Source organism: Dasypus novemcinctus, chromosome 5 (assembly GCF_030445035.2).
Source record: "Dasypus novemcinctus isolate mDasNov1 chromosome 5, mDasNov1.1.hap2, whole genome shotgun sequence".
Taxonomy (NCBI): Eukaryota; Metazoa; Chordata; class Mammalia; order Cingulata; family Dasypodidae; genus Dasypus; species Dasypus novemcinctus.
Genome location: NC_080677.1, coordinates 52,896,270 through 52,913,222, shown reverse-complemented (window position 1 = coordinate 52,913,222; position 16,953 = coordinate 52,896,270). Strand labels below are relative to the sequence as shown.

The following is a 16,953-nucleotide window of genomic DNA, read 5'->3' as shown; positions in this document are numbered from 1 at the left end:
CTCCTGATCTGCTTCATGATAAATATGACCAACTTATCTAATAAAAATGGATGCATGTATATATACTTAAAAGATTAAAGATCATTCCTAGGATTGTTTAATGTAATCAACTTAGTCATGAATAATATACAATTTCTAATTCTCATTTCATTAAATTGTATTCTCCTATCTAAAAAAGAAAAAAAGTACCCTTTACCATTAAACAAAGCAAAACTCCAGCAGTCTGAAATTGTTCTTAGTTATCAGTATTCTTAGTCATAAAACAAAACATAGTTAATTCCTGAAGATAGGAGCAAGGAGGTTCAAAACTTCTATCCAGGAGCTGTTCTATTGTTATTATTTACTGTTTTAAAATTGAACATAAATTAAATGCAATAAAAAGCACAGCTCTGAAGTGTTCTGTTTTGTGTGTTTTGACAATTGTATATTCTCATGTAACCATATCCCAAACAAGATAAACATTTCCTTTATCCAGATGGTTCCCTCTGTCATCACAATTTAGTTTTGGCTATTCTTGTACTTAAGAGTTCTTTTTAAGAAACAATTTTGACAAATATTTCAACTTAGTACAACTTTTCTCTATTAATTTCCCAATAAATTTCAATAGACTCTGACCATTTATTTTAGCTTCGCACAGAAGGATAAACATTCTTGGTTTATAAACTAGCCTTTTATGGGTAACTCCAAGTCAGAATACATCAAAATATTTTGCATATCATTTCCACATTTTATCAATGGAATCCATTTTCTCTATACACTTCAATGTCAGTATTAACATTTTCTGCATCAGAAACCTCTATCTGGGAAGTGGACTTGGCCCAATGGATAGGGCATCCACCTACCACATGGGAGGTCTGTCTTCAAACCCTGGGCCTCCTTGACCCATGTGGAGCTGGTCCATGTGCAATGCTGATGTGCACAAGGAGTGCCGTGCCACGCAGGGGTGTCCCCTGTGTAGGGGAGCCCCATGCACAAGGAGTACGCCCCATAAGGAGAGCCACCCAGCGTGAAAGAAAGTGCAGCCTGCCCAGGAATGGCACCGCACACAGGGAGAGCTGACACAGCAAGATGATGCAACAAAAAGAAATGGATTCCTGGTGCTGCTGCTAAGGATAGAAGCAGTCACAGAAGAACACACAGCAAATGGACACAGAGAGCAGACAACTGAGGGGAAGGCAGGGGGAAGGGGAGAGAAATAAAGAAAAAAATAAATCCTTAAAAAAAAAAAGATACCTCTATCATGTAAAATCATTAGTTGTAGTTAGGTACTTTGGATGATATAAGCCTAGCAGAACAGTTATTTTGATTAGAGTGCAATTGATTCCATTTAAAGTGTTGCTCAAGAGCCTAAATATAAATATAAATTGACTGTATTGTGTTTAATGCATTAGTGATTAACATATTAAATTACATTTTGAAAAATGAATACATTACCAAGGTTGCTAAGAAGGAAAAATAAAACTATGAGTTATGAAAATCATATGCAACTTATAACCATTTTAACTGCATTTAGACTACTACTACAATAGATGCCTTCTGGTTCTAATTTTCTCCATTGCAGGAATCTTTAGAACATTCCTGTTAAACCCAGCTTCTATCTGAACAGTTCAAATAATGCAGAAATGGCTGGAAGTTAACGTTTATTGGACTGACATGTATACTTATTCAGTCAATACTTATTGAATGTGTGCTGTGTGCCTGCCTGGGATACAGCATTGAGTAAGGCTGACATGGAATCTGACCTGGCAATGTAGGAAGACGGACCAAAGAAAAAACAATACTCCCAAACATTTCAGATAATCCCATGAGAGATGAATACTATGAATAAAATAAAACAGGGTCATGTGCTAGGCAGTGATCAGGAGTGGTGGGGCATGGGGGCAGATGGTCAGCAACTGCCCCAGTGTATTTAGGGAAGCCTTCTCCAGGGTGATCTTTAAGATGAGCCCTGAATTATGGGAAGAATCTAGCCAAGGGAAGACCTGACAAAACAACGTCCTGGCAGGGAACACAGGAAATGCTTTGATGGATGTGAATTTACCCTTCTGTGGACTGATGAATGAGCAAAGGACATTGTGGGTGGAGGAGGAGAGCTGGGTATTAAGTGATGTGGGAGGGAGAAAACCCAGGACAGGGAGGCAGGGGCCAGATATGTCAGGATGTGACCACGGTGCTAGAGGTCATGCACATAAAACACCTGGGACATAGGAAATACTCAATAAATGTTAGTCATCACTCTAATCTAATTTAATCCTCTCAGTTACTGTGATACATATGCCTTTGTAACTCCATTTCATATGTTTAAAAAATAAGGATAGGCCTAGTGGTTAGGGCTTCCGTCTACCACATGGGAGGTCTGCGGTTCAAACCCCGGGCCTCCTTGACCCGTGTGCAGCTGGCCCATGTGCAGTGCTGATGCGTGCAAGCGTGCCACGCAGGGGTGCCCCCGCGTAGGGGAGCCCCGCGCACAAGGAGTGCGCCCCGAAAGGAGAGCCACCCAGCGCAAAAGAAAGTGCAGCCTGCCCAAGAATGGCACTGCACACATGGAAAGCTGACACAACAAGATGACGCAACAAAAACAGACACAGATTCCCGTGCCACTGACAACAACAGAAGCGGACAAAGAAAGAACACGCAACAAATAGACACAGAGAACAGACAACTGGGGGGGGGGGGGGAGGGAGAGAAATAAACAAACAACTAAATCTTTAAAAACTAAAAATAAAAAAATAAAAAATAAGGATAAGAGAAACTGGGGGATTCTCCCGAGGTCATGGCAGCTGGGAAGTGGTGGAATGGAGAATGGCCCAGAGGCACTGACAGGGTGCTCAGGTCTCAGATGACAGCCCATTCGGTCACTGGACAGTCTTATCAGAAAGTTCTTCCTAGGCCTGGTTCTACCCTCAGAGGCAGAGAATGAATCTAAATCCTCTTCCATATGACAGATTTTCCTCTAAAGGTGACAACACAGGGCTTCTTCGCTCTCTCTGTTCCAGGATAACCAGGGTTTCTGCCCTCTCTAAAAATGTTTCAAAGACTTGAACTTTTATTTTATGCCCATTTAAATGTTCAGCACGTGAACTTTAGCCTATAACTTAAATTTAGAGATCATTTTGGATCATTATCAGATCATCTAATATCTCACTCAGTGCCCTGTCATTCATAGAAGAGATGAGAATGCTATTTAAATTTTAACCCAAACTATGAGCCAAAATTCCCGGCAAGACAGGAAGTTCACAGGCCTTTCACTTAGTTGTATTAACACCGTGGATCAACCAGTTATGAATTTAGCCTACTATATTATTAACTAGTCTAACTAAATAGCTTCTCAGTTCATTCTATAATTTCCCAGGGTTTAACACCATGCTTATGAGCCTCTACTGCCCAGGATTGTTTTACTTATCCTTTTTTCTTTTTAAAATGTAAATATCTGCCTGAGTCTAGTCTTCTGAGCACTCTCCGATTCTGATTCCTCAGACACCACTAGTGGTGCTCTTTGAGTGCATTAATTATTTTCAACAAACATACTGAGACTCTACTGCATGTTCTGCATGCTAACTAAGTGCTTGAAAAACAAATTAACCGAGACATTCTGATGCTTACAGCACAATCTGTAGAACTGAAAAATATGCTGGCATACAATTTTTTTGATATTAGACTTTCCTCATAATCTAGATGGTTGCAATAGATTTTTGAATATAAAGTGAGCTGATAATTGCACAGATTAGTCACCTCTCAGGCCTTGACCCTAACTAAGAGAGAAAAAGCACTCACCTCTAGCTTGGCGTCCAGGTCAGCATCAGAGGCAACTACATGTTCGTCTTCCTTCTTCCCCGTGGCTTTAATAAAGGCCTGTTTTGTTTCCCAATACTTCTGTTGCATTTTATTTACAACTGACTTATCTTGAGCATATCGATCATGTAAGTCCCAGGAATAACTGCTAAAAACATTTAAGGAGTTATTTTACTCATGGCTTTTATAAAAATAAAGCTATTTTGGTCTGAAAAGAATTTATCTATACATTCTTCAGGAAGTACTTTCTTACATGGTTATTAAACCAAGAAAAGCAACTCTTGCTAATTTTCCCCAAAAGCGCAAAACACTTTTTGAAGGAAACCAAGAAACTATATCTCAAAGAGAATTTAGAAATGAACAGGTTGGACGTGCTGCTTTTTAGAGGTGGAGAAAGTGAGGCCTGTCTGATGCACCTCAGTGCATCAGAAGTGAAGCCAGAGCTCAGCACTCTCTCCAATCCATGGTATGGCCAACACAGGACACGGCAGACAAGTGGCGCTAAAGCCTAGGGAAATAGCACGTGTAAAATCTGTTACAGACTGCTGATGGCAAAGACTTTAAATTCTTAAGCACGAATGCTTAAAATAGAGATAGCAAGCTATTCTTCAGGAAAATCATACTGAAAATCAAATCAAAAAGTACATAAAAGAGAAATCTGAAAAAGAAATTGAGAATTAGATGAAATTTTATGAAAGAGACCAGAAGACCCTAAACATTGAAAGTTTGCCATTGGCACTTAATACCTCTCCCTTAGCACTTAAGTTTACAACCACTTCCCATTTCAAGTTCCTACTCCAAAGGCCCACGCAGGTGCCAGACCTCTATGGACATGTATCTTCTTCCACTCACATGCCATTACCACTCAAGATGTGCCAGACTTGTGCCCTAAAACATTCGTTGCTTTTTTATTACTCTATCAAAAACACCAATATACCCAATTAGCACATGATTAGCCATTAGGAAAATGCAAATCAAAATAATGAGATGCCATTTCACCTGTACTAGAAAGGCTATTAAAAACACACACACAATAACAAGTGCTGGTGAGGATGTGAAGAAATAGGAACCCTAGTACATTGGTAAGAATGTAAAATCATGCACCTGCTGTGGAAAACAGCTTGATGGTTCCTCACAAAGTTAAACATGGAACTATCATATGACCCATCAATCCCACTTAGAGGTTTCTATCCAAAAGAATTGAAAGCAGGGACCTAGGAAGATATTTGTACACCAATGTTCACAGCAGCATTACTTATGAAACCCCAAAGATGGAAGTAACCCAAATGTCCATCAATAGATGAATAGATAAACAAAATATGAGCTATACATGCAGTGGAATACTACTCAGCCTTAAAAGGAATGATGTTCTGATACATGCTACCACATACACGAACCCTGAAGGTATCATATTGAGTGAAATAAATCAGACACAAAGAAACAAATTTATGATTTCCTTTATATGAAAGAGCCAAAATTTGCAAACTCTTAAATACAGAGAGTAGAATGCAGATTACTAGAGGAGGGGTGGAAAAATGGGGCATTGATGTACAATGGGTGTAGGGTTTCCCTTTGAGGCTATGGAGGAGTTCTGATAAAGGATGTGGTGGTTAAGGTAGCACAATATTGTGAATGTGATTAATACCAATGAATGGTGTGCTTGGGAGTGGTTGAAATGGGAGTTTATGTTATACATATGTTTCCACATTTTTAAAAAAGAGAATGACAATTAAATGCAATACACGATCCTGGATGGGATCTAATAATGGCAGAAAGAAGGCTCAAAATGACATTATTGGGACCTATGAAAAGACTGGAATCTAGACTGTAAGTTTTATATCAATGTTATATTTCTTGAACTGGATAACTACCATTAAGATGGTTACATAAGTGACATTATCTTCGTTCTTTGGAAATGTACATGAAAGTATTAGGTGTTAAAGGAGCTTGATGTATACAAGCTGCTCTCAAACATTCAGAAAACAGATTGGTAGATAGATGGATAGCTAGAATGGTATGTGGCAAAATGTTAAAATTGGTGGTTGTGGTATGGCCGAACAGGTATTTTGGAGTCCTTTGTTTGGGTTTTGTGCAGTTTTTGCAACTGTTACATTTGAAATTATTTCAAAATAAAAAGCTTAAAAAACCCCACCAATATCTCAAAACTTACTGATTTATACTCTCCTTCCAGATAACATTTAAAATCTTCAAATAACACATTTATTCCAAAAAGAGTCATAAAGGATTTGGGATCACTCTTTGGAAACAGTTAAACATGGATCTCTTCCCCTCTCTTTGGAGACAGAAGTAGGATTATGGGAACTTTCACAGTCTACTTTACAACTTTGTGCTTTACTTAAAAGTTTCATTATAAGCTTATATCAGAAAAATACGTTATGTTATATAAAATATATATAACACATATGAAATATCATCTGTCTATATAAAACATCCATTAAAAAATTTGGAAGGATAAACCCCAAAATGTTGACTGTGGCTATTTCAGGAGAATGGGATTCCTAAGAGAGAGGAATCGGGCAGACTTATTTGGATTGTATTTTTTCCCCAAAGATCAGTTTAAGAAAGAAAAAGATTTGAAATTTTCCATTTCGACAAAAAAGTAAGGAATCTGGGGATCTAGTCTATGCCTCCTGCTTCCCATCATTTAACAAACAAGGACTCTTAGGTTTCAAAAGCTTTAAGAATCTTGCCCAAAGTCACATAGGATTAAATCCAGGCCTCTAAACCCCAGTCTAGTGTTTATTGCAATGTATTCTGCAGCTCTTGCATCCTAGCATCAAACTATGAGGTGGCAGAGGAAGTGAGAGACTTGAGGGAAGGACACACTTCTTGAAGCACTCCAGTCTCTCTCAGGTGACTAACCACCTGCTTCCTGGATACAGCCAGTTCCGCAGATCATGGACAGGTCATGGACAGGAGCACGCTAGTGTGATAGTGAGGCAAGATGGAACGATTCGGAAAAAAAAAATAATCTGACAACTCTTAGATAACTGTCAAATGGGGATATGGAGGGAAATTAAATCCCTTAGCTCTTTATTAATTACCTTCAGAAATTCATTACATTTTAAGACATGAATATTTCCTTTGAAATTTGATAGTCGGTATTACAGAGGACTTGGGTCTAACTTTTTCTACTGAGAGGGCAGGGAGGGAGCAAAAATGCATTTCTTGTTATAACTGTACACTTGAAGAAATAAAAATATGCACCACACTTTTTTCATAATACAAAAATAAAGAAGGTAGAAACTTGACAAAAATCTGCCTGCTCTGTAGGTCATGGATTTAAGAGTCCAGAAACACTGCTTGAAGCAGATCGGGAATGTATGAGTAAGTTTAACATGCTGCTTAGATGCATTAGAGGCATCCAAACAATAGAACTGACATTGCCATGTAATTACCACATCCATTTTATTCAGCATCATATACTTCCAACTCTGACTGGCTCCTGAGTGTTTATGAAGGTTGAAGTCATGACTATAAAATAGTGAGTCAGTTGTGTCTGGTCATAGAATTAGCTATTTTATAGCTGTCCTACATAAAATTCTCTTATTATTCTAGAGTTAATCCTAGAAGTTATAAATAAAATGATAATAAAATAGATACCAATTCATTATATTATAAAAATTGGTGGTAAGAAAAATCATAATTAGATTCCCAAGAGAAAAGATACACACAAATGCATTTCTTAGAGAGAATATACATTAAATAAGAATTTATAATATTTTGGGTTATTTGATGTTTATATTACATTTAGGAGGTATACTGAACTTGACTATACTTAATATTGGATAGGAGCTAACAGGTTATTTTGCTGCTAATGAGTCTCTTGATTTTTCCATCCCCAACAGACATTTACTGTGCATAAAACATGTTGTTTCCTCTTTCATTAGGCTCTTCCAATTTCAAAAAGACTCGAGTTACTTACCATTTCTGTCCTGACATGATGTTTTCTTCTTCTTTTTCTACTGTTGATGATTTGGGGAGAAGGGGCAGGGAAAAAAGCATGAGAGGATAAGTTATATTATAACCTGAAATAAAACAAATATATTTTACAGTTATATACTACAACTATACATTCATTTGAAATAATCTATAAAATTTTTCAGTCTAAGCCATTTCTAGTTGTATTTCAGAGGTAGAACATTACACAGTAACACAGCCCTTGGTGCTGAGAACAGTTTAACTAAATAACACTGGAAAGAAATATTAAAATGAACTTTAAGACATGAACAGGTAGGCTGAGTAAAAAAACCATGTTTTGGAAGACTACCTAAAATATGATACCATTGACATAAAGTTTGAAAACATGCAAAAGAATATTATTTATTGATGAGGGATACATCAATACCTTACATAGTGAAGGTATAAAGAATTGCCTAGGAATGATGAATACTAAATTCCAGATAGCAGCACCACTACAGAGGAGGGCAGGGATGGGATTCCAGAGCAGTATACAGGGGCATCAACTTTATGTGCAATGTTCTCTTAGATAAGCTAGAGGGCAAGCCTATTGCACTTGTATGCCCTTTTATAGATCTGAAATATTTCATAATAAATTTTAAAAAGTTGAACCAAGGCATTGCAAACAAAACAAACAAAACAAAACAAAACAAATGTTAATGGGCCAAAATGGGATACCAATTAACATGCTGACTGGCCTAGTGTTGTATTTTCATCTCGTTAGTAGATATGGAGGGCATTTAACACCTTTGCCCCTTACTCAGTTTGCTCCACTCATGGAAGCTAGCTGAAAGTGCTGAGCCAGCAGCCCACATTTGCCTACCAGTTACTGTAAAGAATGGAGTGTTCCTTACCTAAATGAATGGTCTCTGGCCAGAAGGAACCACTGGCTGTGGAGTGAGCACTCAGCAAATGAATGGTTCTGGCTGCTCCCCAAATCAATTCAACATTTTCCCTCTGATCAGAAAGGGTCCCAGGTTTTTAACATGTTTTAAGGGAATGAAATTAAGGTGCTGAAATTACAGGCCTTAGGTAAGGGGGAAATAGAATTGTGGAAGAGGATTCTCTGAGTATCTGGATCCATCTGAAATAACGGCATCCCTTAATCAATATTCCTTTTCCTTGTGGAGGGCATCTGGGCGTTTGGATAAGTTTGGATAAGCTCTGGAAATGACATTCACGAGAGTAAGCTTTGCTTCCACTCAGTACAACTGTGAAGAGGCCATGAACTTTCAGTCCTCTTACCACCCACCCTGCTTCACTACACATACACACTGACTTTATATACTTCAACATTTCCCCCAAAATTTCACAGATTGTGTAAAGGAAACAAAAATATTATACTCTCTACTTCAGTTAGATTTCCCCATTAGGATAGTTAGTACTTTTTAAGTATTTTTAAAATTATTAAGATACCTAACAATTGAAGTTCCTTGCAGTGTCTATAAAAACCCCTAGCCAAAGAGCCCTTTCTATCTAGACTTCCAGATGATGATGCTTCATGACAGTGCTCCTCAAGACATTGTTTATAGGCCGGCCACTTGCCTCAGAACCTTCTGGGATTTTAGCACACAGGTTCCTAAGCCCATCCCTTATTTATTGAACTATAATATTCAGGAGTGGGCAGGCGACTCTGCGTTTGAAATAGACTCTGAAAATTATTCTTAAGCACATTAAAGCCTGAAAAATACAGTTAAATAACAACACAGGAAAAAACATCCTTTCTGTAAACATAAGTTTTTGACCAAACTGCTGGAATACATGGCACTAGAGAGAAGGAATCACGTGTGGCACAAATCAGGTAACTCTTCAGCACTTACATAAAAGCTTGATAAGAAGGAGGCTGTAGCCAGGGTTCTAGCTCGCGCTGTCTCTCTCTCTATATATATCTACATCTACGTCTATATCTACATATCTGTATCTATGTTACAGGCGTACATGTCAGGGACAATTAACAAACATCAGAAGATTTCCTGATACAATTTCATCTTGTTCTATCACTTTCAAAATTTAGTGTCAAAATCAATACCCTAAAAAAATTCTTATAATCATCATTTATTCATTTAGTTCAGTTCAACAGTTCAGTATATCAGACATATATTGAGCATCTAATTATTACGAGTCAGGTACTGTCCCTGGAATTTACAGTCTAAGTTCTAAAATCTACATTAAAAAGTAAAAAGAAAAATAATTTGAACAACACTTTATTTAACCCAAGATGACAAAAAAAATCACTCCGTGTAATCAATATAAAATTATTAGTGATTTATTTTGCATTCTTTTGTACTAAATCTTCAAAATCTGTTGTGTATTTTACACTAACAGCAAGTACTGGTTAGTGCAGTTCTAGAGGGCAAGACAGACATAAAAGCATAGTTTCCAGATTCATGAGACCTTTGACATTTGCGAGGTACATAAAATGAGATTTCATGAATCTCCAAATTTATGAGTTCTGCGGCAAAATATAATTTGCCCTGTAAAATGTGGTCAAGTCTATGGCTAATTAATGCTTAAATTCACAATTCTGACATGACGCACTTATGAAATGAGCCCAGAATGAAAAGTGTCATGTATTCTGCTTTTTAACAGCAAGAAGGAGACATCCTGAAGTTCTGTTTCTTGCCTTCTTGCCTTGTGAAATAAGCAAAGGAGAGCAAGTGTCAAAGTTGCTTATGAACTGTGAGTACCATGATTTTTTAAAAAAGGAAAAAGCATCAATCTTGCTACAGTCAGCTAAACTTAACCACATGAATATGTTTCACTGAACTTTATCTCTCCAAGACAAACAAAGTGGACGAGCCACACAAATATTAAGACCTGCTCAAATGAATCTCGTCTTTCAAGGAGTAAAGCCTGGTGGTCACTGCGGGCCCAGAAGGGAGGGGTAGGGAGGAATAGAATAGATGGAAGAGGAGGTATTTAGGGTGCAATGAAATTATTCTGCATGATCTTGCAATGATTATTACAAGCCATGTTAAATTCATCAAAACCTTATAAAAGTGTATGGTCTAAAATGTAAACTATAATGTAAATCATTGACCATGGTCAGTGACTATGTTTCAATAGTTGTACATCAGTTGTAACAAATGTGCCATCCACATGTAAAAAGGTTATTAATATGGGAAAGGGGAAAAGGGGGAGGATGTTGGGTATATGGGAGTCCCCTGTATCTTGTATGTGACTTTACTGTGACCTAAAACTTTGAAGACAAATGAAAAAAAGTAAGACACTGGGGAAGAAATGGAAGAAAATGCCACTGTACATACAGGACAATAGATATTACAATGATGAAAGGCAAAATGTCAAAAAATTTTGTTTCATATTTTTATTTTTTTAATATCCCAATTTTTTAAAACTTCTAGTTTTTCCAAATTATTACGTATTTTATTTCTTACATTTAAACCTATCATTATTTCATTTTCCTATTAACAATATTTGGCAATATTCTTGGCTTCATTTCTGAAGAAGTTTTGGATCACAGAAGGGTTACAACTATAGCAGGGGAGGATCATTGGTATGGGGTGTCAGTGATGGGGGACACATGGGAGGAAGTTCACCTAGGCATACATATAAAGTATATAAATGTGTTCAAATGTTCATGGGGCAATGTCACAGTGGGTAGAGATTCACACAACAACCGAAAGAATATTGAATTCCCATCCTGGGAAGCTCTGCCACATCCTCTAATGGAACAGCAACAATGCCCAAAAACAGGGGAAATGACTAGTGAAAAAGGATGGTCCATTGATGGACCCTTGATATTGACGACTATGCTTATGAGCCTTTGCTCTTGAAATTGCAACTTAGCCTAGTGTTGTAGGGTGCCAAAGAGTTACCTCCTGAGAGCCTCCGTGTTGCTCAAATATGGCCTCTCTCAAAGCCAAACTCAGCATAAATGCATTACCTTCCCCCGAGCATGGGACATGACTCCTGGGGATGAGCCTCCCTAGCACCAAGGGATTACTACCAAGCACTGGCTGGTGATGCAACTGGAATAAGACTTTGAATGAAAGGGGGAAAAGGTAAAGACAAATGAGTTTATATGGTTAAGAGATTTCACAGTGAGTCAGGAGGTCTTCCCAGAGGTAATGCTTATGTATCTATTGCCAAAGTAGAAACTACCCCCAAATAGTGGGGCTCCTGAGGGCTCTGGAGATACCCAGGTCCTATGGTCAGGGCAGATAGCTCCAGAGTTTGGTACCTTGCCAGTGGGTCCTACTTTGACATTCGTGCTCCTGAGTGTGACAGAGTTGGACTCAGATGTGACTTCTCTATACATGCCTCATCTGTCCCTTTTATTTGAACCTATAGTTGGTACTGGAGTTGGTAGGTGTACGCCCAAGAGACTTGAATCTCTGGGCTGTCTATGTGCCAGCTGGGCCCTGAACCTCAGCAGAGTTGCAACACCTACTCTCCAGTTCACTGGACTCATCAAGGGCAACCAACAATGAAGTAAGAATGGACAACCACCACATCAAGGAACTAAGAGAATCTACAACTGCAAGCAAGAGAGTCCCATACATCAGCCATATGGCATCAAAGTCCCTCTCAATTAGAGGTGGAGTGGGCATCACCATCCCAGAATCCTCAGGATTGGGGGATAAAATATGGATTAGAGTGGACTTACTGGTATTCTACCATAGACTTATTGTGATTCTAGCAATGGAAGAAATTATATCATTGATGTGGAGACAGTGGCCACTAGAGTTGCTGAAGTCAGGGAGAGGGAAAAAGAGGTGTAATATAGGGGCATTTTCAGGACTTGGAATTGTCCTGAAGGACATTGCAATGTCAGATACAGGCCATTATATATCCTGTCAAAACCTACAGATCTGAGAGGGAGAGAGTGTAAACTACAATGTAAACTATAATCATGCTTCGTGGCAATGATCCAAAATGTGTTCATCAATTGTAATGAATTTACCACACTAATGAAAGTTGTTAATGTGGGGAAAAGTGAGAGATGTTGGGAGTGGGGCGTATGGGAATCCCATATATATATATTTGTAACATTTTATATAATCTAAGTATTTTTGAAAAATAAATTAAAAATATATTAAAAAAAAAAAGACCTGCTCAGAGAATTAGGGGCCCAAGGGTTAGAAGGTCAATAAAAAGCAAATTTCCAACTGCGATATAACTAACCACCCTGGGGAGATGAGTCAGTGAGACGCAGACTCTAAAAGAGAAGTGAAGGGGGCCCGGGTATTTCCCATGTCAGAGGTGGGACTGTTGTTGAGGCTGGCACCTCTTTCTTTGGTGATATTCTGAATACCAACCAAATCCCCTTAGACTTTCCCAGGCTGAAACTTGGTGGGCTGCAATATATTCACCTCATGGTCGAAGACCAGGTATTAACACTGTGGCCACATCTAAGTGGCTTAGGCCATCTTGCCCTGGTGAGAACAGGGAAAAGGGAAACATTGTTCAATTTTTTCATTGGGGTCCTGTGCAATAACTAGGATCATTTTTCACCTTTACTTACGTTAGCTATGCTGAGTCCTCAGTTTTATAGACCCATGTGGGTGGGTAAAAGACTACAAATAGACTGTTCACCTTGTTTTTAATTCCTATTACCTGCTTAAACACAGACACATCAAGAACTGGACAGCCAACACGCCAGCAAAAATTTCTTCGTAATACACTAAGGTTCATAGAAAAATAAAGCCAGCCTGGTTTAAACATAGAGTTTGGCACAATGCAACAAAGTAGCAGAGTCGGTCTGTCAGACTGATTCAATCTTAATATGGGACACTCTTCCTTGGAAATATAATCAGGGAAGGCATTTTCATTCCATTTAAGTTGGTCTCAGCTACACCAAACACTTGTTCTGACCTGTAACTCTTGTCTGAGCTTCAAGGTAGAGGAGTTAGCTGATGGCACCTCTAATTACATTTGAATTATGCAAAAACTCTAAAGTTCTTGAGCCAACAGGCAGAGTAGGAGTAAGGTGGGTAGCCATTCCACCATATTTGTATTACTCCACAAAATACTTCAATAGGAAACTAGTTTCCTTTTGAATCACATTTCTTTTTTTTTATTTGTTTTTTACAAGCATAGTTGAAGGCTTCCAAAACGTCATGCAGGAAGCACAAAGTTCCCACATATCCCCCTTCCATACACACCGTTTTCCCCATTATTAACAACCTGCACCAGCACAGCACCTTTGGTATAATTCAAAAAACAATATTATAATTATGCTATTAAATTCACCGCATTTTTACATTGTAATGTAAGTAAAGTTTATGGGTTTGTGTATGTAGTAACTTATATTGACCTAAAATATTTCTTTATTTTCCCCTTTTCCAATACACAATTCAGTGGTGTTAATTACATATGCTGGCGGTGGACTTGGCCCAGTGGTTAGGGCATCCATCTACCACATGGGAGGTCCGCGGTTCAAACCCCGGGCCTCCTTGACCCGTGTGGAGCTGGCTCACGTGCAGTACTGATGCGCGCAAGGAGTGCCGTACCACGCAGGGCTGTCCCCGTGTAGGGGAGCCCCACACGCAAGGAGTGCGCCCTGTAAGCAGAGCCACCCAGCGCAAAAGGAAGTACAGCCTACCCAGGAATGGTGCCGCACACACGGAGAGCTGACACAAGATGATGCAACAAAAAGAAACACAGATTCCCATGCCGCTGACAACAACAGAAGCAGACAAAGACGATGCAGCAAATAGACACAGAGAACAGACAACCGGGGTGGGGGGGGGGAGGGAAAGGGAGATAAATACATAAATCTTTTTTAAAAAATTACATATGCAAAGTTGTGCTTCTGTCCCCATCATCCATTGCCAAAACTTGTCCATCACCCAAACAGAAATGCCATGAATATGTTTACTCTGCTTATATCATATAAGTGAGATCACATAGTATTTGCCCCTTATTTGTGTCTGCTTATTTCACTCAACATGTCTTCAAGCTTTATCCATATTGCATGCATCAGAAGTGCATTCCTTTTTACAGTTGAATTATACTCCATCCTATGTATATAAACCACATTTTGTTTATCCATTTATCAGTTGATGGTGACTTGCGTTGTTACATTTTTTGGCACAATGCCACTATGAACATAGGTGTGCAAATGTCTGCTTGCGTCTCTGTTTTCAATTATTTGGGGTATATACCTAGGAGTAGGATTGCCAAGTCATAGGATACTTTCATATTTAATTTTCTGAGGAATCACAAAAATGCTCTCCTCAGTGGCTGCACCATTTTACATTGCTAACAACAATGTACGAATATTCCTATTTCTCCATACCCTCTCTAGCACTTGTTATTTTTAGTTTTTTAATAGTAGTCATTCTAGTGGGTGTGGAATGGTATCTCGTTGTTTTAATTTGCATTTTCCTGATGGCTAGTGATTTCCCATTTTTTAATGGGCCATGTGTCTTTTTGTTATTGAGTTGTAGAAGTTCTTTGCAAATTTTGAATATTAAACCCTTACCAGGAGTGGGTGTAGCTCAGTAGTTAAGCACCTGCTTCGCAAGTGTGAGGTCCCAGGTTCACTCCCCAGTACTTCCTAAAACAAAACAAAACAAAACAAAAACCCTTAGATAAATGGTTTCTAAGTATTTTCTCCCATTCTATATAGGTTGTCATCTTACTGTCTTGATAAAGTCCTTTGATCAAAAACTTTGAAAACTTAGAAGTTTTAAATTTTGATGAGCTTTCCTTTGTCTATATATTTTTTTGTTTCTTGTCCTTTTGGTGTCAAGTTTAAGAACCCAAAGACTGACACAACATCCTGAAGATGTTTTCCATATGTTTTCTTTTGGGGTACATTAGTTTTAGTTCTTATATTCAGGTCTTTGGTCCATTTGGAGTTAATCTTTGTATAAAATGTGAGGTAGAGGTCCACCTTCAATCTTTTGCATTTAGCTCTCCAGTTCTCCCAGCACCATTTATGGAAGGTACTATTCTTTCCTAATTGAGTGGACTTGGCACCTTTGTCAAAGATCAGTTGGCCAAAGTGTTAGGGATTACTTCTGACCTCTCAATTAAATTCCATTGGTCTATACATCTATCCTTGTGCCAGTAGCACACTTTAAAGCTTTGTAATAAACTTTAAAATCAGGAAGTGTGAGTCCTCCAACTTCGTTCTTCTTTTCCAAGATAATTTTGGATATTTGGGGCCCCCTTTATCCTCCCACATAAATTTGGTGACTGATGATTGATTTTTCCACTTTTGTGAAGAAGTTTGTTGGAATTTTGATTGAAATTGCATTCATCTGTAAATTGCTTTGAGTAGAAATGACATCTTAATATTTAGGGGAAGACTAAAGAAGAATCCATGAACATGAAATTTTATGCCATTTATTTAGGTCTTTTTTAAATTCTCTCAGCAATGTTTTGTAATTTCCCTGCATAAGACTTTTACAACCTGAATTAAATTTATTCCTAGATATTTTTTTCCTTTTAGTTGCCACTGCAAATGGAATTTCTTTAATTCCTCTTTGGCTAACTTATTTCTAGTGTATAGAAAGACCACTTATTTTTGTGTGCTGATTACACACACCACACTTTGCTGAATTTATTAGATCTAGAAGCTTTGTTGTGAATTTTTTAGGATTCTTTGTATAAGATCATGCCATCTGCAAATACGGAGAGTTTAACTTCTTCCTTTCCAATGTGGATGCCTTTTCTTTCTATTTCTATTCATTTTTGCTGGATCTTCCAGTATGATACTGAATAACATGGTGAGAATGGGCATTTTTGTCTTGTTCCTGATGCTAGGGGAAAAGCTTTTGGTCTGTCATTGAGTATGATGTTGGCTGTGATTTTTCCCTTTACTGTGTTAAGGATGTTTCCTTCTACTCTTAGTATTGAGGTTTTTTTTTTTTTTAATTAGGAAGTGGTGCTGAATTTTATCAAATGTCCTTTCTGCATCAACTGAAATGATAATGTTTTTTTTTTCTCCTTCATTCTATTAATGTGTTGTATCACATTACTTTTCTTGCATTGAACTGGGATTCCTGGGATAAATCCCACTTGATCACGTTTTTAATGTACTGTTAGATTCAGTTTGCTAGTATTTTGTTGAGGATTTTTGCATCTATTCATAAGCAATATTGGTCTGTAATGTTCTTTTCTTGTGATATCTTTATCTGGCATTGGCACCAGATAAAGGGTGATACTGCTCTCACGGAGAGGGCTGGGAAGTAATCCCTTCTCTTCAAT

At 38.1% G+C, this 16,953-nt stretch overlaps 1 protein-coding gene across 25 annotated transcripts in view; it reads right to left on the bottom strand.

Annotated features, from left to right (window-relative positions):
• The window catches only part of ICA1 (islet cell autoantigen 1), a 183,406-nt gene that overhangs the window by 145,518 nt on the left and 20,935 nt on the right, over nucleotides 1-16,953 (bottom strand). For 4 of the 25 annotated variants that reach the window (XM_071215156.1, XM_058296947.2, XM_058296943.2 and 1 more), the window contains 2 exons: nucleotides 7,739-7,778; nucleotides 3,775-3,940 (listed from right to left, as the gene is read on the bottom strand). In XM_071215156.1, the coding sequence (XP_071071257.1) occupies nucleotides 3,775-3,940; nucleotides 7,739-7,755 (183 nt within the window). In that variant the 5' untranslated portion in view covers nucleotides 7,756-7,778. Of the gene's footprint in view, nucleotides 1-3,774; nucleotides 3,941-7,738; nucleotides 7,842-15,220; nucleotides 15,296-16,953 lie in introns of all 25 variants that reach the window. The other 21 variants (XM_058296945.2, XM_058296951.2, XM_071215154.1 and 18 more) reach the window with 9 other exon arrangements.